The 24193-nt window shown below is 21.8% G+C and overlaps 2 protein-coding genes across 3 annotated transcripts in view; one reads left to right on the top strand and one right to left on the bottom strand.

Annotated features, from left to right (window-relative positions):
- The first annotated feature begins 1313 nt into the window (after positions 1 to 1313).
- LOC127278083 (allatostatins) overlaps positions 1314 to 24193 on the top strand; it is a 46341-nt gene continuing 23461 nt past the window's right edge. Inside the window, exon 1 of the mRNA XM_051299612.1 lies at positions 1314 to 1382. The gene's annotated coding sequence lies outside the window, so the exon portion shown is untranslated. The remainder of the gene's footprint in view (positions 1383 to 24193) is intronic.
- LOC127278085 (THAP domain-containing protein 2-like) lies at positions 14216 to 15834 on the bottom strand. Of its 2 annotated transcripts, none has more exons than XM_051299617.1 (3): positions 15517 to 15834; positions 15024 to 15107; positions 14216 to 14436 (listed from the first exon to the last, which is right to left on the bottom strand). In XM_051299617.1, exons 1-3 carry the CDS (start codon positions 15573 to 15575, stop codon positions 14373 to 14375), a joined length of 207 nt encoding a protein of 68 aa, XP_051155574.1. In that variant the 5' UTR covers positions 15576 to 15834; the 3' UTR covers positions 14216 to 14372. The 2 variants fall into 2 exon arrangements, with proteins under 2 accessions (XP_051155574.1, XP_051155573.1); XM_051299616.1 differs by having other exon boundaries at positions 14223 to 14436; positions 14929 to 15107; positions 15517 to 15800.

Genomic DNA, 24193 nt, shown 5'->3' with positions numbered 1-24193 from the left:
CGATATTTTATTTGTTCGATATTCTAAATGATAGAAATTTAGAAGCATCGAATTTTATATCCATCGAAATTTAATTTGGTCGATATTTTAAAAACTCGACACTTTTTTAGCTATACGAGTTTCCTTTCTATGTAGATTGTCGGTAAAGTACATTGAAATTTTGCGGGAAATTTGAAATTATTGATGTAAATCATAATAAGAACATAGAGAGGAAACTCGTATAGCTAAAAAAATGTCGAGCTTTTAAAATATCGACAAAATTAAATTTCGATGGATATAAAATTCGATGCTTCTAAATTTCTATCATTTAGAATATCGAACAAATAAAATATCGACCACTTTAAATGTGGATCATTTAGAATATCGACCAAATAAAATATCGTCTAAATAAAATGTCGACCACTTTAAATATCGAGAATTTAGATTTTCAATCAAATAAAATATCGACTAAATAAAATGTCGACCATTTTAAATTTCGACCAAATAAAATATCGACTAAATAAATTTTTGACCACTTTATATATTGATCATTTAGAATTTCGAATAAACAAAATATTCGGATAAGTAAAATTTCGTTCAAATAAATAAATTATATCGATGAAATAAAAATTCTCTGTCTTAAAAATTTAGCTAAGTAGAATTTCTGTTCAATGACAATTCTATTAAATTAAAATTAGATTGTGTATAGAAATTTTTTAAATAAAACTTTTGTTAAATAAGATTTTTTTTTATATAGAAATTCTTTTAATTGGAAATTCTGTTAATAAACATACTTTTTAAGTGAATATTCAGATAAATAGAAATTCGATAAAAGAACAATTCTGATAAATAAAAAAATTTTTTTTATGAAAATTTTTCTAGATATAAATTTTGTTAAATGGAAATTGTATTATTTGAAAATTCGATAAAGTGGAAAATCTAAATTATCGCAGTTCAGTTAAATAGAAATTCTAAAAAATCAGAATTTTGTTAAATAGACATTTTTTGATATTAAAATTGGGATCTTTATAAAATTTAGTTTTTTAAATTTCTACTAAATGTAAATTAAATAATTTTTAATTCGACACTAAAAAAATTCCGGCAAGTCTAATTTGGGGAATATTCATGCATCCCCATAATAATAATAACAATAATAATTTGAAGACTTAAAAAATGAATTTCAATGATTTTTTTTTTATTGCGCAGAATAAAGTTAATGATCTGCGCAAAAGGTCAAAATCATGCAATTGTTCTATATTATCCAATCCGTATGCAACATCCCCCATTGAAGTGGGGGGTTTGTGTTCACGTCTAATACTATATAGGAAGGCGTCGCGACGCTCCCGTTGTCATTCTCGCGCAGACTTCAAACGCACGCGACACTATACATACTTCGGCAACAGGTGATAATCACAAATAATTATTGCAATTTTTTTTTTTTTTTTTTGCTTTTAATTACTTTAGCGTTAAGTTAATAATAATAAAAAAAAAGTATCATTAATTTATTTATATATTAAAATTAAATTAATTATATATTAAAATTAATAAATTAATTTTTTTTAAAGTGTATTTTTCGAGTCATAAAGTGTTTGGTTTTTTTTTTTTAATTTTTTTAAACGGGAATAATTATTTTTATTTCTGATTTAGGTTAAAAAAATAATTATCGTTTCTATTGTGAAAATTTATTTTACAAAAATTTTTTTTTTTAATTTAAAAATAAATAGTGGGTTAAAATTACCCTGTTTTTTGAATATGTCGATAAGATTTTTATTTTTTGTGATCTTTGTTTTCACAAAAAAAAAAAAAATGTAACAGGTAAGATTAGCATTTAAATTTCTTTTTAAGAGCATGTCTCAAGTGAGGAATGAGCAACAGGTGAAATGTGGCTAATTTCACTTTATTGTGAAAAAAGTTACTACGAAAAATAAAAGTAGACTTTTTATGGAAAATTGTAATTTTTTTTCATATTTTATTATTGAAAATTTTAAAAAAACAATTGATATGAATTTGAAAATATTTCAAAAAAATAGAATTTTATACATTTTACAAATTTTTTTTTTTACATTATTAATATTTAAAAAAAAATATTATTTTAAGAAATAAATGTTGTATTATTAAAAAATTCTCAAATTTATTTAATTTAAAAATTTTAGACTAATAGTAAAATATAAAATAATTTTTTATCCAAATTTATTTTTATTTCTAAATTTAGTTTTAAAACTAAAAATAAGTTTAGAAATAATTACTATTATTATTGGTGAAAATTAATTTTTTGAAAATGTAATTTAAAAATTTTTAATTTTCTGAAAAAATTAAAATTCTATATTTAATTAAGCATAAAATTTTGAAAAATTATTTTAGACAAAATTAACTTTTTAGACTTTTTTTTTCCTTTCCTATATGATAGATTCGCATTTTTGTAATTCCCTTTACTCGTTTTTTATATACAAAATAATTTTTATTTCAAATTTTACAAAAGGAAAAAAATTTTTAAAAGTGAGAAAAATAAATTATTGTATAAACAAAATGATTCTACATTTTGTCATTGAAAATAACATATAAATTTTTTTTTTTTAAATATAAACACTTATTTTATTCTTATCCATTAAAACCAGATTTTATAAATCAATTAGCAATATTTATTGTATAATGAAAAAAATATTATTTTTTTTTATTTTCTCCTGATATCTCAATTTTATATTCAATTAAAATGGATCATATTTGCAAAGTGTTCTTTTTTGGAATGACGTTCATTCACTTCATCGATATTCATAGAATACTATATAGACATAAAATATATTGTGACGATTTTCTTTTCTTTTTTTTTGGTGTTTGCAATAAATTTTTATCAGAATTTTATTTTGTACCGTCAAATTGATTAGTAAATTTATTTAAATTAAATATTAAAAAAAAATAAATAAAAAAAATTTTTAAATTAAATTCAAATAATTTTTTTAATTAAAAAAATTAAATTAAATTAATAATTTTTCAATTTAAAAAAAAATTAAATTGAATATTTTTTAATTTAAAAAAATGGAAATGAATTTTTAAATTAGTTTAAATAAATTTTTTATATTATAAATTTTTAAAAATTAATTTAAATAAATTTTTTTAATTTAAAAAAATGGGAATGAATTTTTAAATTAGTTTAAATAAATTTTTTATATTATAAATTTTTAAAAATTAATTTAAATAAATTTTTTTAATTTAATTAAAAAATGAATTAAATGATTTTGTTTTTTAATGATAAAGAGAAAATTTTTGATCTATTTGAAATGCTTTTATAAAACGTATTTGATTTTAAATTATTCATTACCATATTGAAATAAAATTAAATATCAATTCACTGTGATAGAAAAAAGTAATTAAGATTTTTTTTTTCAAAAGTGATTTACTTTTACAGTGATAATAAGAAACAATTCTCCAGTAGAGGATGAACGTTACAAGCGCACTGAATATTATATGTATATATATACTTATATAGGGTTTATGCATTTTAATCGTCGCTTATTGCAAACTTGTTTACAGCTTATAAAGCGCGTACAAACCTCATACTGTGTCTAGTTACTGAGTAAATACTCTTTTTACTCAATAACGATCTCATTTTTTTTTTTTTTAACATAACGTATGAATAGGAACCAGGTTATTCAAAAAAAAAAAAAAAAAAAATTAATAATAATAATAATAAAAAATAAAACGCATGTAACATCAGTATTATATAGTAGTACATTTTTATGAGCTGAATGCTCGTATTCCAAGCTCGATTTTACCATTTACTGTCCAATATCTTCGGGTAATTACATTTTGAAATTTATAACCTAATGCCCTTCCCCTTCTTTTTTTTTCATTGTGTATTTATTGAAAATGCGTAAAAAAGAATTTGAATTAATTCACCAAAAAAAAAAAAAAAAAATTAAAATATATAAAATTAAAAAAAAATTGCTAAATAGGATTTAAAATTTTTATCTAAATTATTACATTTTTTCCCGTATTTGCGCCTGACAATTAATTAATTATAACTCTTTTTTTTTTTTGTATTTCATGAAAAAAGGAGAAATATTATTAATTATTATTTTTTTAATTAAAAAAAAAAAAAAAAAAATTATTCTAAAACGTTTCTCAATTTTAGAAAATGGAAATTTTCTCACATGGAAAAATTGTCATGTGTAATTTTCGTGACATTTTTTCGCGACGTCACACAAATTATGTCACGGAAATTAAAACAGAAAACTTGTCACATGCAAAAATGTTACAATAAAAATTTTAACAAAAATATAATAAATGTTATTATTATTATTATTATTATTATTATTATTATTTTTATTCATATTTTTATTAATATTATTTCTAATTATTTTTTTATTATAACTTTTATTTTTTTTTATTTTTATTAGTTTAAAAGTAATTAAAATCTAGATTAATCACAAGTTTTTAAAAACAAAAATAATTTTTTTTTATTTCTTTCTTATAAATTTGCAAAAAAAAAAATACTATAAAAAATACTAAATTACAAAAATTTAATGTTCCTTCTGAAAAAAATGAATATAATTTTATTTTTTTAAATTAATTTTTAGAATTAGTAAAATTTGAATATTAGAAAAAATAGGAGAAGTAAAAAAACTAAAACTTATATTTTTTTCTTATCAAAGACCACAAATTTATTCGTTAAAAATTAAATTTCATGAAAAATCTTAGATTTTAATTTTACAAATTTAAAACAGTAATTTTTTTAAGAAAGGAGAAATTATTTTTATTTATTTTTTTTGTTTTATTATTATGAAAACAACTATAAAGTAGTTTTTTGAAACTAACATATTTTGCCTTGTATATATATATATATATATAGAAAAAAATTTAAAAAATATTCTTAAAAAAACAATATTTATTTATTTTTATTTATTTTATTATCAAGGAATTTTTTTTATATATGAAAAATTATTTTATTTTTCCAAAAGTAAATAACAGTTTTATTGCAACAGTTTATTTAAAAAAATTTTAATACTCCAAAATATGATAAAAATATACAAAAATAAATCACTAAAATGTATACATTTGCTTATTCCAGAAAATACTAGTTTTTGGAATTTTTTCAAAAAAAAAAAAAAAAAAAAAACCTTTAGGTACATTAAAAATGAAAAAACTAAATGTAGATATTCTTACAAATAAATAAACTATACATTAAATAGTCTATTACAATAAATAAACTAAAAATAATTTTACTAAATTTAACTCATAAACCTGGAAATATATTTCGAGAGTTTTTATATTTTTTAAAATTCACTTTACTTTACTTTCATGAAAATGAAAAATAAATAAAATAAATTTTATTCTCGTTGTCATTAATGTAAAAATGTAAAAAAAATTGTTTAAAAACATTAAAAATAAAAACAATATAAATAATTTTTAAGTAAAATTTTGAACTGTATTTACACTCTCTTAATCTGAAGAAGTGAAATTTCACTTTATTTATTTAATTATTATTTATTTATTATTATTATTATTGTTATTATTGTTATAATTACAATAATTATTATTTATTTAATAAATTATTATTTAAATTATTATTTTAAATAATTATTAAAAGAACTTATTCACTTTTTATATTAAAAAATGTGCAATTGACTAGAATACAATGACCTTTTTTTTTGAGTCATAAACACAAGAAAGAAAAAAAATCTGTAATATGAGTACAACTGCGAGGGACATTCTCTTATATCATCATTTTTTATTCGGGAAAAGTTGCTGGTTGGGGAAACTTTTGATAATAATTTTTCTAAATGGTACCATCAATCTTGATGTAGATAACTATAACAGTATAAGAATTTTACCCATAACAAATGAAACTACACGTCGAGTAACAGATTTTTGCATTCAGCAATAATTTCAACTTGACATTGTCAGTTCTGTGAATATAAATTAATCGCAAGAAACAAATTATACATTCAAAAAAAAAAAAAAAAAAAAAAAGAAGTTGATAATGACATTCAGTGGAAAAAAAAATTTATTTTGATTCAAAACAATCGGTTACTTTTGATTATTATCAAATACATATTTATTTGTATATTAGAAAATTATTATTGAGTTAATTAAGAGATATTCATTTGCGAGTCAATTAAAAGGTATTTATTTGAGTATTTATTTAATTTTTTTTTTTACTTTAAACACAGAAATTATTTATTCGAATACAGTTTATTTGATTCAAATAAAAATTATTTGGTCCAAATAAATTAATCATTATACGCATTAGTAATGGGTTACTTGAAATTTATCTTGAATAAAAATTGAAAAAAAAGCAGGAAATTATTAACTACGATAAATTAAAAACGGCAAATTAAAGTAAGGAACTTTCAGCATTTTTTAAAAGCCATTTCAATTAAATAATTAATTGTATTAAATAAATAAATTTATTTAATATAAATAATGAGTTACTTGAAACTATTCATTCATTTATTTAACTCAAATGTTTCGTTTATTTGATACTTTATTTAACTGATTCAAGTAAACTAGGCAAATAAAAAAATATTTCAATCAATTAAATATTTATTTGAAACGATAATAATGATTTACTTGAAACAATTAATTTATTTATTTCACTCAAATATTTCGTTTTATTGAAACAAATAAAAAGTATTTGATACTATTCATTTATTTATATATATTATTTAATATTCTAAGTCCAAAAGTCAAATATTTTTTCATCAACAAAAAATTAATGTTTACAATGAACAACGAAAAACGCGTTTTTAATAAAAATATATTTACACTTTTTTAAAAATTCACCTGGGATGATTCATGATAATAATCATGAAGCTTATAAATAATTATATTTTATTAATTGCATTTAATTGGAAAATATAATTTAATATCTTAATTTTTAACATTCGTTTTCACGTAGCGTAGTTGGTAAAGCGTTAGACTCATAGTCCGTAGGTCGTAGGTTCGATTCCCCCCATGCGTTAGATTTATTTATTTCTCAGGTTTGCGTTTAATCATTAATTCTATGTATGAATTAGTTGAAAAATGAAAATATGCGATCATAGTATGTAGAAATTACATATTTTTTAATTTATTTATTTGAGTAAGAATTTAATTCAGAAATGGAAGAATTAGTAAATAAATATGTTATTTATTCAATTCAAATTTTGATTTATTTGAATCAAAAAATTCTTACATTTTATGCAAATAAATTATGTATTTGGATCAAATAAAATAATAATTGCCGCAATTAAAGAGGTTTTAGTTTTAATTAAAACAATTACTTAATGACAAATAATCGAATATTTGATTCAAGAAAACTTTTAGTTGTTTCAAAAAAAATATTTTATTAATGCAAATAAATATTTATTTGAATAAACAAAATATGCAGTATTGAATGAAATAATTTTCATAATTGATTCAAATAATTATTTATTAGCTTTGAATATTCCATTTATTTGATTTGAATATTTTGTATTTTTGATTCAAATAACTATTTATTTGATACGATAAAATAAAATACTTAGGTTTAGTAAATGTGTATTTGGTTCAAATACATATTTATTGGATAATAGACAAGTAAATAATGTATTTGGATCAAATACTTTTTATTTGATCCAAATAAATTTTATTTTCAGTGTAGCAAAAAACGCGAAAGAAATAAATATTATTCTTTTTATTTTAAATCAGCATTTTTTCGTCTAAAATATTCTTGGTATGTTCCTTGATATAGACAGTAACTTTTTGCAACGTCATAACTCATTTTAATGTCAAATAACTACTCTTCCTTTTTGTATTTATGATAAAAAAACTAACTTTTATTATTGCTTCCTCATGGAGGAAGTATTGTTTTCGCGAAATTTTTCGAACTCATTTTTTTGACATATCTTTATGTTTTTTGACCTCAGGAATCCAAAAATGACATTTTTAGAAAATGTCATTCCGTATGTGTGTGTGTGTGTGTGTGTATATACATTACATTTTCATAAATATCTCAAATTCTATAAGAGCTTTAGGGCTGAATTTTTTTTTAAATTGTAGATCTCACTTGGGGACATAAAATGAGAAAACTTTGGGACAAATTAATACATATTAACTATATTTTTTTTGACTTTTAAAATTTTTGAAAAATCGTTTTTTGCCCATAACTTGAAACACATGTTTTGAAAGTTGGGATGTTTTTACTTAATTTTGTAGAGTTTTTTAAGACGCATTTTTTGAACTATTGACGAACAATCTGCTATCATTTTATCCAAAGTTATTGACATTTTAAAAATCATAAAAAATCGTTTTTTGCTTATGACTTTAAAAAATGTTATGACACCTACAGTTTTCTTAGTCTCATTTTGTAGAGATTTTCAAGACGCATCTTTTGACCTATTAACGAACAGTTTACGATTATTTTATCCAAAGTTATTGACATTTTAAAAATCATAAAAAATCGTTTTTTGCTCATAACTTTAAAAAAATGTTATGACACCTACAGTTTTTTTAGTTTCATTTTGTAGAGATTTTCAAGACGCATCTTTTGACCTATTAACGAACATTTTACGATTACTTTATCCATGAGGATAAATGCTTCCATGAGGAAGCAAAGTGTTCATGGAATGAACACAAAAATACATACTTCAACTTGGCAGCGGTTTTTAATTTGGTTTAAATAAAAATTTTCTCTGTGTGTATACAGAAATAGTTTCTATTTAGAAACATTATTATAAATTCTATAATAAGATAAAAGCAATAAATGAAACTTCTGGACTTTAAAATCAAGCGAAAATTTTTATCAATATATTGAGACGCATAAATATTCCCTTCATTAGACTTGACGGAATTTTTATGGTGTCGAAATAAAAATTATCGAATTTACATTTAGTAGAAATTAAAAAAAAGTAGATTTCATAACAAGGCCAATTTTAATATTGAAAAATTACTATTTAACAAAATTCTAATTTTGTAGAATTTCTATTTAACTGATCTGTGATAAAGCAGATTTTCTAATATATATATATATATATATATATATATATATATATATATATATATATATATATATATCGAATTTTCAAATAATACAATTTTCATTTAACAAAATTTATATCTAGAAAAATTTTCATAAAAAAGAATTTTTATATTATCAGAATTGTTCTATTGTCGAATTTCTATTTATCCGAATATTAACTTAAAAGTATTTTTATTAACAGAATTTCTAATTAAAAGACGACGGATGAAGAGATATTACATCTAGGAAAAACATTTGTTGGGAAAAATAACTTGATATAAAAATTTGTATCAATTTAATATTTACAGTATCAATTTGATACTTTTAAATTAAAGAATTTATATACGTCTTAAATTTTGTGACTTGATTTCATATTGTATTTGTTTTTAGGATAAAATTATATAGAATTGACGATTAAAACAACATTTTATACATGGAAAATTATGGGACCAATTTTTTGATTAATATTAATATTATAATTAATTGAATTTATTGAATGAATTAAATTTGAATTAAATTAATGAATTTATTAATATTATGGAATTTGAATTAATGAAATTAATTAAATTGAATGAATTAAATTAATTAATTAAATTGATTGAATTAATTGAATTAATTGAGGTAATTGAATTAATTGAATTAATTGAATACAAAAGAATTTTTATTTATCAGAATTGTTCGCCAAAAGAATAATTCTGATAAATAAAAATTCTTGTTTATGAAAATCTTTCTAGATATAAATTTTGTTAAATGGAAATTGTATTATTTGAAAAATCGATATATTAGAAAATCTGCTTTATCACAGTTCAGTTAAATAGAAATTCTAAAAAATCAGAATTTTGTTAAATAGTAATTTTTCAATATTAAAATTGGGCTTATTTTAAAATCTACTTTTTTAAAATTCTACTAAATGTAAATTTGGTAATTTTTAATTTGAAACCACAAAAATTCCGTCAAGTCTAATGATATACAAAATTGCAGAATTTTAAAATAAAATTTGATTTTTTATTTTTTTTTAGCTATAAAATGATTTTTCCGCCCTACTGTGCGTTGGTATATATTCACTCATGTAGAAAAGTCGTTTCCGGTGTACTTCAAATTGAAACACTGGTTGCCATATTTTTCATTCCCTGTTGTATACTCCTGGCATTGTGTGCGCACGTTTGTATGATTCGCAAGTTAGTATTGATTGCATAGTGATTTTCATCTGTTGATAAATTTTTCGAAATTGTTTATAAATATTAATATCATTGAAATTATTATTTAAGTGAAAATAATTTTAGTAAGTGCGTGTTGTGAGAAATAGATGCAAAAAGTGTTTCTTTTCACAAGTGAGTACATATTCAATAATTATTATTGAATTATCTAATTGTTTGGTTATATAATTTCTTTGCTGTTTTTATATTTTACATTGTAATTTTAATATGAAAAGACAAAAATACATATAAATTTATACATATTTATATTTTGTAATATCCTGCTTCCTATTTAGAAATTAAAAGATTTGATTTTAATATTTCTATACATATAACTCTCTCAATTTGAAATTAAAAATAATTAAACAATTAAAGTTTTTTTAACATTTTTATCGTTTTATTAGCTTCAGTAGACTCTAATACGTGTAAATATCCAATTTAAATCAAATTTATTAATAATTATCAGAGATATGATGATTTATGTTTTAAAAATTAATTAAATTTGAAAGGAAAATTTTTCTAGTTTTTTTTTCATTTATTAAGAGAAATATTAGATTCAGAAGAAAAATTCATAAGGAAAAAAGTTGCGCTTTTTTATTTTCTATAAGGTAATGCATTATAAAAATTAAAATTTAAAATTTAAAAATTTGTCATATTTTGACCAGCCTGACACGCTTGAAAACGACCGCCCGAGCGTAGGGGTTGTTATTGTATGCGGCCCCTCAATTATTCTCTTTATTTAATATATAATAACTGTGTTTTCCTTAACATTTATAATAATACCAATTACGTTAAAATGTTTACAAAATAAAATTATTAACAATTAATTATTTGATTTGTTATTAAATTCAAATAATTATTAAATTATTTGAATTCTCCTGATATTTATTAAAAAAGCGAGAATGAAGAATATGGCGCTTCTGGTCTTTTAATCGAAGTACGGTAGGCGACACAATCGGTCATTCAGTTATATATATAGAGATCAGTGGTATTTTTATATTCAATTTTTTGTCTTTTTACATATATTTATATTTTAATTATTTAATTATTAATTCTTATTACAATGGAGGAAGCACAAGAAATCCGTATGAAATTTCCCAAGGAATTTCATACGTACTTCCGCTATAAATTTTTGTGGCCTTGTGTATACACATTCCTCGTACAAATTTCGTGTGAATTTATCTTACTAATATTCATGCTAATTTTCATGGGAAATTTGAAAAATAAATTTCATTTACAATTCTCACGAATTTTTTTACGAAAAAACATTTTAAAACGTCAAAAACTAATTCCAATCGAAATTTCATTACTAAGTAGCAAAATTATAAATATAACTATATTACGCATTTATATTAAAGAAAAATATTTTTAAATTACTATTATTATTAATTTATAATATTTTTTTAAAATGATTTACTATTGTAAATTTAATTAATTTTTTGAATAATATTATAGTTTTTAGATTTAATAAAAAACTACCTTTATTCGCAATGGTAATTCCGAAATCAAAGGCAGCTTTGATGAACATTGTGAACAAGATTTGGTTCTTGTTTTATGCTATGCAATATTGACACTAGAAAAAAATTTGAATTCTTTAATTTCAATGTTGCATTGTTCTTGTATTAAATACCCATAAACAGCTACTGATCTCCTTTGTTCCTCTTTTTCCTCATATTTCATTTACCTTCTTTTACCAACCAAATTGAAAACTATAATATTTTAAATAAAAATAAGCTTTCTTTTTGGCTGATATTTGAGATTTTATAATTACAAATTATTCAATCGAGGAAAATCAATTAATTTAATTTAATTTAAACAATTTATCTTTATTTTAGAATCGAATATTTTTGTCTCACCTGAATTAATATAATTAAATTTAGAGTAAAACAGTAATTAATTACTGAATAATATAATAAATTGAAATAAATATAGATTGAAATTAAATTTCTTCTTAGAAAAATTAGCTAGATGTTTCCCCTCTCGAAGTCGCCTCGATTATTATTATTTAAAAATTTTAGATCTCCTCGAGCCATGGATTGTATTTAATTACTAGAAACAGAAATTACATTTTACAATTATTCATTGATAGAAAAAGAACCAATTATGGGTTCAGAAAAAATTGACAGATAATCACTTAGGAAAGCAAAAAAAATCACTGAAAGATTTGATTTGTATACTTGGTGAAACATAAATTGTTACAACAACCACTGTAGAATACCTAAATTTTATTTTTAAAGCTATATAGCATTTCTATTTGATTGCGATAAAAGAGCAGAGTTTGGAGTAATAGATAAAGCACTTATTGTATTTGATTTAATGAAAATAATCAACTCAACCCTAATGCGGAGAATTATCTATCATAATTCTGATGAGTTTTGAGTTACATTAACATTAACAATTAAGAATAGTTGTATTGATACAGATTCCCCTCTTTTTTCCCAACTATCTCCCAACGTCTAAATTCCCGGCAAATAATTTTATTCGAATTCAATTTCTCGAGACTTGAATTTACCGAAAATACAAGTATCGATACCTTAATAATTAAATTAATTTGAAAGTTTATGTTTTGGCTAACACGACAACAACGAAAAATTTTATAAGATAGAAATAAATATATTTATTTGTTGTCGGGCAATAGGATTAGTGATAAAATGGATGATGGGATATTACATTCAGGAAAAACATTTCTTGGGAAAAATAATTTCATGAAATTATATGGGTATCATTGAAATATATAATTCGTAAACACACTAATTTATAATTATCAAATTGATATAAAAATTTGGGGTGCAGTTCCGAATAGCACATACCTCTGATTTCGATAAAACTTGGTATCCCTACGTAATTTGGTGCGCTGATTACGAAAATCATAGTGAAAATTGGCGGAAATTTAATTATCATGGTAAAAACCATAAAAAACACCATAAAATCATGGTTTTTTGCGTTTTATTCTTAAAAAACACAAAATTTCAAAAAAATTTTTTAGACGAAAGTTGTAGCTCTCATAAAAATACAACTTTTATGTTTTATACATTTTTCCATAAAAATGAATATTTAATGTAAAAAATGCAAAAAACCTCTAAAATACAATGAAAATTACGGAAACTGATATTATAACCCAAGGAAGGGCGAACAATCTGATTTCATATTAACTTTAAAATTTTTTATTAAATAAAAAACCAAAAACACCATGATAATGAAAACCTATACAACAGTCATGGTTAGACATATTATTTGACTCGCATATAGTATCATATTCACCATTACTCAGGATCCAACGAATTCCGCAAAATACTTTCGGCCATATCCACCCCCTCTCGCCAAGGTTTTTTTAAAAAGAAAAGCGAGCAGTACCTTACGCGGCCGAAGGCTGTGTTTACTATTTTGCGTTTACCGCTGCTGTAGACTCCACCCCACAATTTCTGCAAATTACTTTCGGACACATCCACCCCCTCTCGCCAAGATTTCTTAAAAAGAGAAGCGAGCAGTACCTTACGCGGCCCACTGATCTCTATATATAACTGGATGGGCGATTATGTCGCCTACCGTATTTTTATTAGAAGACCGGAAACGCCATTTTTAATCTTCTCGGTTGTTAAAAAGTGGCGAGAGAATTCAAATAATTTAATGAGATTAAAATATATAGAATAACAAATTAAATAATTAATTGTCAATAATTTTAATTTTGAAACATTTTAACGTAACTGATAGTATTATATTATTATTATTATTATTATTATTATTATTATTATTATTATTATTATATATTAAATTAAAAAAGTAGTTACAAAATTAATTAATTCTTATGAAATAATTAAATATATTAATTTACTTTTTCTAATTAATAATTATAATAAATAATATAAATTATTTAATGTTTAAAATTTCTAATGTCATACTTAAAAAATTTTGTTACTGTTTTCTCAGTTTAAAAAAATGTATAGAAATATTAAAGTCAAATTTGTAAATATAAAAAAGGATATGACAAGAAATAAGTATGCATAACTTGTAAAAAGTTTATATATTTTTGTTGCTTTATATATATATATATATATATATATATATATATATATATATATATATATATATATATATATATATCAATGAAACAAAGTAGACGCTGGTAATATGGCGCACGATCATTTTCCTGCTACTGAATTGATGTTTTCCAATTTAAAAATTCCAGGTCAAAATTCAGGATATTCACAATAGAATTGATTCATTTATAACATCTGTCTAAAAATCTTCTTTAAAAATATTAATTGCGGTAGGAGATACCTGAAATAGCTGCAAAAATATAAATGTAAAACTGTTACTACTAAAAGTAGTATATAGTTTATGTAAATATAATAGAAATTAATCAGAAGAAGAAAAAAAATACTAAAAGTCAAGCGTATCATAAACCATGAAATAAATGAGTATTTACAATGAATTTTTTCTACTTTAAAGTGTAATACTAAAAAAAGTATACAAATAAACTTTTAAAGTGAATTAACTAATAATAATGTAACAGCTTTAAAAAAATACAGTATGATGTTTTATCGCAGATCTGATAGAATGAATGAATAAATAAATAAATACAAACAATGAATTTTAATAGTTTGTAAAGTAGAAGTATAAAAATGGAAAAATTCTATAACTCATAGTAACAGAGTTTAAAAACAATACAACAATGTTGTACATAATAAGAAATAACAAAAATAGTTTAATTTGTTCAACAGTACAAACTACCAAACCAAAAAACAAAAACCAATGCAAACATATTAATCAAGTAATAACTTTCAAAAATTGTTGGTATGCTTTCTAAAAGAATTCTTTCTTTATCATTTGTTGCTTTTGAAAAACATTTTTCATCAAAGTGATCGCCACATAACCTGCTATTTGATGTTAATTCAAAATTTTCATCTAAATTCATATTTTTTATCCAAATTTGACGAAGTTCAGGACGTATCGGGAATCTGAAAATTAAAAAACATTTTAATTGACGATAAAAAATTATCTACTACATTTAAAAAACAAAAATTTAATTATTAAAATTTGTTATTTCTTAAAATTATAAATTTTTAGTAAAACTACTTAAACTCAAATTTTGAAGATTAATATTATTCATTGAATGAAAACAAAAACACAGATTGCATGTAAACAAATCTTACTGATAAAATAACCTTACTTCTTAAAAATTAAAATAATAACGCATATACTACAATTTATAAAAAACAATTGTATAAGTAAAATTAAAATCATATTTCGAAGTGGCAAAGTAAGTAGGAAAATATTTATAGTGTAGAACGTAACGCAAGTAAAGAAAAACAAAAATATAACCTAAAAATTAGACAATTTAATAATATTATAAAAATATGTACTCACATGTGAAAAGAAACACCTTTAGCATCTTTTTTGCCACAATATACACACACCAAAACCATTTTCACTTTTTTTAAAACTTATATTAATATATTAATATATTTAAAAAATTTTTTTAACCAGTTTACATATCAGGAGAAAAACAACACCAACACTAACTCGCGAATCACACGGACGTGCGCACACAATGACAGGAGTGTACATCTGAGAATATTAAATATGGCGACCAGTGTTTCAATTAATACTACACAGGAAGCGACTTTTCTATATGAGTCGCCCATCCAGTTATATATAGAGATCAGTGACGCGGCCGAAGGCCGTGTTTACTATTTTGCGTTTTTCTCGAAAAATAATGACTTTTGGTAAAAAATGCATAAAACATGAAATGTGTGTTTTTTAGAGATCTACAACTTTCGTCTAAAACTTTTTTCGAAGTTTTTTGTTTTTTACGAGATAATCGAAAAAAACCATGATTTTATGGTGTTTTTTATGGTTTTTACCATGATAATTAAATTTCCGCCAATTTTCACTATGATTTTCGTAATCAGCGCACCAAATTACGTAGGGATACTAAGTTTTATTGAAATCGGAGGTATGTGCTATTCGGAACTATATCCAAAATTTGTATCAAATTGATACTTTTAAATTAGTGTGTGAAAGAATCATATACGTCTCAAATTTTGTGACTTGATTTCACATTGTATTTGGTTTTGGGATAGAATTATATGGAATTAATGATGGAAACAACATTTTATTTATGGATAATTATAGGACCCATTTTTTTATTAATATTAATTCTGTAGGAAGCAAAGCGAAATAAAACACGAGTGTATTTCAGTTTAGAAATAATCTTTCTTCAAAGAGGGATGGTTCATGACTGACTGTCACTAGCCTTTCGCAAGGTTTTTATAACTTTACCTGCTTAAGGTGATTGCATAAAATAAAAATGAGGAAGGGGGTCCAAGGTCTTTTTGGCAAACGATCCTTCAGGCAAATTACAGAAGTAAGAAAACAGTGTTTTATTACTTCTCGAAAAACCCAAAAAGCAGATGTAGAGAAATATGTATTTTTAATATAATAAATAAAATAGTTGTTCCCTACAATACTATAATTAATTAAATTTATTGAATTAATTAAATTTGAATTAAATTAATTGAATTACTTAAATTGATTGAATTAATTAGATTAATTAAATTAATTGAATTAAATAAATTGATTGGATTAATTAGATTGATTAAATTAATTGAATTGATTGAATTAATTAGATTAATTAAATTAATTAATTGTTTGATGTTAATGATTGGATCCATACTTATCAATTTTTTTTCATCATATAATGATGATTCTTAAATATATACACCCGTAACCGGAACACTTTGCTTATATATAAAATTATTATTCAATTATTATTACACAATCTACAAAAAGGACAATACTTTCTTATTTACGTACTTAACAACATGTGACTGTTAGGTCACGTGAGCAACACAATGTCATGAGGCAGTAATGTGCGAAAGTATTGATTTGTTGAATCCATTATTCTTATTATTATTAGTATTATTATTTATTATTATTAAAATAAGTAGGAATTAAAAAAAAATCTAATCAGTCGTCAATTTAAAGATCCGTTTTTAATACTTAATTGAAAAAATTTTCGAACTTTGTCATTGATACTTTTATGTTGATACTCATGAATTCTTACATTTTGGATAATTATTCACAGAATATGATAATTAATCCCCCATCTTCGAATTAATTCTTGATTAATTATTATTAATTCGGAATAATTAGTAATTCTAATTAATTTAGATTTTATTATCTATTCCAATTATTTTGATATTTAATTCTTTGTTCCTTATTTTTTTTTTGCTCCAGTTTCTTGTATCTTTTTTATTTTTTCCATCGGATTTTAATTTTACTGTTCTATTTCTAAAAGTAATTTCGTTTTTTTTTATTTAAATGTGTATTTCGCATTTGAAACTTTACACAATTGGCTTAATATTATGTATATGTTTGTTAGTATTTCCCCAGGCAGCCGCACATAAAGTCGTCATACATATTTGTCCTCTTTATGTTTATATATGTACATAGCAGCCAAACAATTTAGGCGCTGACACTTGTTTGTGTTGTGCTTTTTAGAAAAATTTAATACTTGTTTTCTTTTCTGTTTCCTTATATACTTCATCATGATTATGTAAAATAAATTTTATTCAAGTTTATTAATTTTTTAAATATATATATATGTAAAACATTGCTATAATAACAGTTGGAATAATTATTTTAAAAGCACTTAAAATAATTAAGAAAAAGTTATTTACCCAGCTATAATAAAGTTAGATCAAATTCAACTAACTGAACAAATTTATTTAGGTTAAAGATGGTATTTTGCAGTTTATAAATCCTTGTTGACAATTTACTGTTAGTTAATTTCTTAAAATTAAAAATTATCTTCTGTTTAAAAAAAAAATGAAAATTCAAATTCTAACACAGCTAATAAATCCGGGAGCAAGAAACCGTTTAGAAAATTTGAATTGTAAGACGCATAGTGAATCCGCAATCTTGAATAATATTATGCGGAAGAGATGATTGGGGCTCAACGGGTAACTATAAACTTCTTATTGACACTCGTTTTTTCCTCTATTGAAGATTTACTAAAACATTTATATAACAATTTCTGTTTTTTTCTATTTTTTTTTACAAAATCATATTACCAACAACAGAAAATATGTATGTTAACCGCATATCGTAATATCACGCTGTAAATGTTATATATAAGTTTGCTGTAAAATTCAAATGATCCTCGTTAAAATTATCCCCTAGTGTATAATATTCAAAGTAATATTAATTTAGTTATTCTTTTATGTAAAGAATAAAACATTTTATTGTTAGTCTATTTTCAAAAAAATTTATTATTCATTTTAATATTTATATAAACACATTATTAAAATTTCCTGGGAATTCGATTTCACGTATATATATATAAAGATTTTTATGAAAGAAAATAAGGAAAAACAATTTTCTTTGATGAAAGTGGTGATTTTCTGTAGCGTGTGTAGGAAATAGAGTCCATCTTGTAATGGATTTTTTAACCCTGTTTCAAGATCCTTAACGTTTAAGATCATTCTTTTTCCCTCCTTATATAGAAATAATGCCTTTCGGCTGCTAGTGGAAACTCTATCATATACAGTGATGACCCTACTTTTATGATCTTGAAGTACCATATCAGTTTTAGTGGCACTTATATGCTATATAAACGATGACGAAGAAAAATTCTAAATTTCCATTACCATATATAGGTTTAGCTCCCTTGCCAGTAGAAAATGTTTTTCGTCAATATCTTAATAGTTCAGAAAATAATAATTCGTTTTTCATTAAATTAAATAAAATTAATTGTAATTACATTTAATTTATAAAATGATTGCTTGATTATTACCTCGTCATAAAGAAAATTAATGTAAATTATGAATTAACAAAATAATTAAATAAATTAAATAAAAGATATGTTGACATTGCAATGGAACAATATAATTATTACATTAATAGATTAGAAATTATATTATAATTAATAAGAATAATACAAATTAATAATTATAAAGATTACTTAAATAAAACTAACAATTAAATTGTTCAACGAATTGAAAAATTAACGGCTCCTCAGTTAAAATTTGATTAAACAATAGAGAGGGAAAAAAAGACTACTTTGGCTGAAATGATAGTGAAAAATAATTATATTTTGATAAATTCACTAAATTTTCCATAAATAATTTTAAATTTAGCGCCAACGACATTTTTTGTTATATAATCGCTTGACTCCAGTATTTCATGTTTCCGTCCTTATGTCGGTGCGTCAATCTACATCTTTAATAACGAAAACCTCTCACAACGAACGAGCATTTTCTTACAATTTATCCGAATAAAAATTCGATTTTCTTTACAAATGACAAAATTTTTTCTTTCTACTTCCGCATTTCAATAATAAAGTCAATATTAAACATTAATTATTAAATACAGGATTAACAATTAAGTAAAAATAATAAATGACGAAAAACACGTTTGTGTTCTTTTGTCACATGGAATTCCAAGATTAATTATTATTCGACCATATATGGAAAAAGTATGGGGAAAAAAGTTACAAATAAATCAAAAGGGACAATAATTCGAGAATAAATTATTAATGGGAAAAGGTCAGAACATAATTTGGTAAATTCTCAAAAAAAAATATTAAAATATTAAAAGTAATAAATGTGAAAATTAGAAACTTAATTAATTAAACTTAAATTTTATAAAATAGGATGTTTTCTCTTTGGAACAACATATTTAGAATTAATTAAAAATTTTATAATAATTTATTACAAAGCAAAGTCAGAGAAAAAATATATATATATATATTTTTTTCAGTGAATTTAAAAATGTTTTCAACGTTTTCTCGCTGAAAGTCATTTGATTGAAATTGTTTCGTAGAATAAAAGAATGAGAAAACTACAAACATTTATGTTTGCAGAAAAGGGGAGAGTAAATTTTTTTTCTTATTTTTTTCCACATTATCAAGTTTCTACAAGTGACTTACTTATATCTAAATTTATTCATGAAATTTTTTTTTAACGAATTTGTATTCCAATTTTTTGAAAAGTATAAAGTGAAAATAAAATTTAAATAGTAAGTTCAGGAATAGAAGGAGATTTACTTAATTTTTTAAATAATTATACAATTTAATCTACTTGACCGGAGTCAAGTCTCCCAATAGTAATTTCAATCAGAGAAATGAGAATAAATATGCAAAGAGAAATTTATAATAATTATCAAACATGAATTTTATATTAATTTTTGTATGTTGTGAATGTGTGTAATTATAATTATAGAGAACAATTTGTATATTAATAAAAACATTGATTTAAAGAAACTCACCAGAAATATAAATTATAATATAACAGAAATATATCAGATTACTTTTCGTTCTGGACTTTAAATTCAGACTCTCGTATTTGTCATATATGATCAAACCAAATACGGAAATAGTTCTTTTCTTTTTATTCTTTATACATTTTAATAAAACTTTAACAATCCCTTTTTAATTACTACAATATTAAAAAAAAGTTGTTTTAAAGATTTAGGAATTTGGGGCCATCAAAGCTAAATCTTTTTTTTTTTTTGATAGTTTTTGAATATAAGTAATTATTCTTATTATTTTAGAAGATCAAATTCACTTGAGCACTGAATGTTATATGCAACAATAAACACTTTTATAAAGGTTGACACTATTTCTTTTTATTTTCTATATTTTCAGATTTCTTCCCTTAAGAAAATGTAATACTCGTAAATAATTTTATTTGAATCAACAAATCAACTCTGTGTGAGGATATTCAATATATTCATCCACTCTTGGTGGGAAACGAATTTTATAATCATTCACTTTTTTGCGGGAAGAACAATACATCCACTCTGCCGGAAAAAAAAATTAAGACTCCTCGAATAATAATTCGGTGGCAATGATTACACCCTGTTTGTATGTAATTTTGAGTAATAGGAGGGTTGATTTTGCAACCAACAACTCCTTGTGATCAGTTCAATCACCTGAATTACCTTTGTAATTTCGTTATATTTCTTAATTTCACAAATAAATGTAGCAACTTTTGTACATCGAAATCCCACATTTTGCAGAAATGATGATTAGTTCATGTTATTTTGAAACATGAGGTTCATTATTACTAACTCATTTGCGAAATATCATAATTAGGAATTCGAATTCAGAAATAAAAATTAAAAAGAATCTAGAAATAATTATTAATTGATTTTGAATAAATAATTAAATATTAAAGATTGGAAAATGTTTTGTTTATGTTTATAAAAATATTTCGCAAAAATGATTGTTTTATAATAAATAGTAATAATACTAATCAAAAATCAAAAATTTACGGAAATTCCCTCCGTAAGAGATAATTATGACAAAAATTAAATTAATAAGATTTTTCCTTTGTTAAATTTCTATAGGGAAGAATTTTCTTACCAATCACAACTATATCCCAATATAATAGCAAATTACAATATCGTCACAAAAGTAAAAATTTAATTAATACAACGGTGTAAAACGAAAGATATTAATTATTTGATGCCATTAAATAGAAATTGACAAATAAAATCGAATTTCAATTACTTTAAAAAAAAAAAAATTTCTCCCTCGAAAATAACCAGTTTCTAGAGTCATTCATAAATGATAAATTTTAATTAGCTAATTTCAATCAGTTTAATCGCAAAAGTCATTTATAGAATATAATGTTAGTATTTGGAAATATTTCCATCTCAATAAAAATAAATTGATGATATTTGGTAACTTTATGACGATAAAATAGATATTAAAAATTCCTTTGTCGAATCAGGAATCTAAGTTTGTAGGCTGAAATAAACAAGAATCATTAATTTCTTATAATATATATATATATATATATATATTTCTTTTGATAAGGAAGAATATTTGATTTCCAAAAAATTAAATTCCTTTTTTTTAATTTATCATCACAATAAATTAAATTGCTATTAAATTATATATAATGTATACTTTTGGGATAGATTTATAACTGATATGAAGTTATATAGTCAAAGGAAATGTGAAAATAAAATAAAAAAAATTTTAAATAATTATTTGAACATTTTTAAGTTATTACTATCTTTCTAGTTAAAAAAATATTTCCTTTTAAAGTGAATCCTACGTTAAATATTATTTCATTTAATGCATATATTTGCATTTCTGTAATGAGTTGCTGCAGTCAGATACGGGACGTGTAATTAATTTTACCATTACTTTGATCCTCGTTCTCCACATTGTTAAAATTTGAATTTTAATTACAATGAATACTCATAATTTACTGACAATTGACACAACGAGTAAAATCATTTTATAATATTTTACCTTTCTCATTATCTGGTTAAGAAAATATAATTATATATTAAGTCACAAATTCAATTTTTCTAATAAAATTTATACGAATAAATAATCAAACATTTATTATTAATTACAGTTAAAAAAATTTTTAATCTCATATTAAATTAATGAACAATAAAATTAATTTTTTTATATTCTCACAATCATTATTTTAATATTAAAATTAATAATATAAAAATTTGGCATTTAAAAAATAATGTTAATGTAATTGACAGTGAAAATAAGAATTAATATGAAACTTCTTATTAAATTTTTTATTTAAATTCTTAATAAATAGTGAAATAAAAATTATTATTATTATAATTCAATATATAAAAAGCTAATGATGACATTTATGTTCATCAAATTAATATTATGTAATCATCTCCCTGATGCTTTTGTTCTAAAAATACAATTTTATATAAAATCTGAGATATATAGAATAAGAGATTTTATTCAAATTCATGGAAAATGTACTTTTATGTAAATTTAATAATTACGTAGATATACTTCAGAAATTTTATTTTAATAAATAACAAGGCCATAATTAATTTATCATACTGAATATGTCATTCGTGATAATGAAATATATTGTCTCACATGTTATTTCTTCTTGAATGGAATATCGATAAGACGTTAATGTAATCTGACAATCAAAATATAGATGAAAAGGTTGTACTCTTACGTAAATTTCAAATCATATAAGAGTATATAAAATAGTATATTATATACAATACTAAAATAAAGGACAAAATTTATTTCTCTTATTTTTTTTTGTTTATCATTGTTTAATTTTTGTAATTAAAATTTAACTATTTTTGTAAAAGCATATTAAATTTTATGACATGAATAGCGTAAAAATTTTTATGGATATGATATAAAATGATGTAAATCAATATTTTCAATTTAATTACAAGAAATTGTCACTCTTATTATTGATTTAATAAATAATTTTAAATTAAATACAGCTTATACATTATTTATGTATACAAGACAATTTTTTATAGATAAAAATTAATAAATTTTCCAAAAAAGAAAAATTAAATTTCTTTAAACTTGTCATGCAACAAATTAATAATGAATACACTCAGAGGAAAGTTTCATATTTGAATTAAATATAACATTTTTTTGTAATAACACAATTTTTTTTTGTTTTGTTAATTTAAACAAAATTTGTTTGATTCAAATAAATATTTCTTTAATCAAAATAAATTAATTTTTCGAACGAAGAAATAATTTGATGGAGCCCAAATAAACTTTTGGTTGATTCCACTGATCTCTATATATAAACTGGATAAGCGATTGTGTTAATATAATTTTAATTTTATTAAATATAATGGGAATGAAATATATTGAATAACAAATTAAATAATTGTTAAAAATTTTAATTTTAAAGTATTTTAACGTAATTAATATTATTATTGATATTATAAAAACATATAGTTATTATATATTAAATTAAGAGAGTAATTAGTTACATAATTAATTTTAATCAAATAATTAAATGTATTAATTTAATTTTTCTAATTAATTAATAATTATAATAAATAATATAAATTATAAAGTACATAATGTTTAAAAGTTTTTAAATTTATTACTTTAATAAATATTTTATTACAGGTTCCCGAATTTAAAGAAATGTATAGAAATATATAAAGTCTTTCTAATTTGTAAATATGAAGAAGGATACTTACAACAAAATATAAGTATATATATATTTTTTCTATTTATGTCAATATGAAATGAAAAAAAAACGTAACCTAA

This window comes from Leptopilina boulardi, unplaced genomic scaffold (genome assembly GCF_019393585.1).
Source record: "Leptopilina boulardi isolate dan_hultmark-lab unplaced genomic scaffold, ZJU_Lbou_2.1 LbouV2_195, whole genome shotgun sequence".
NCBI classification, from domain to species: Eukaryota; Metazoa; Arthropoda; class Insecta; order Hymenoptera; family Figitidae; genus Leptopilina; species Leptopilina boulardi.
The sequence above is the reverse complement of the archived record's forward strand: the minus strand, read 5'-3'. Positions and strand labels throughout refer to the sequence as shown.

What these genes read in the sequence shown, in the direction of transcription:
- LOC127278085 (XM_051299616.1), bottom strand. Translation starts at nt 15,575, where the DNA reads ATGGTTTTGGTGTGTGTATATTGTGGCAAAAAAGATGCTAAAGGTGTT. An exon ending in AAAGGTGTTTCTTTTCACAT is followed by an intron (nt 15,108 to 15,516) that starts GTGAGTACATAT and finishes TTTAATTTTCAG; the next exon opens with ATTCCCGATACGTCCTGAAC. An exon ending in CATACCAACAATTTTTGAAA is followed by an intron (nt 14,437 to 14,928) that starts GTTATTACTTGA and finishes ATATTTTTGCAG; the next exon opens with CTATTTCAGGTATCTCCTAC.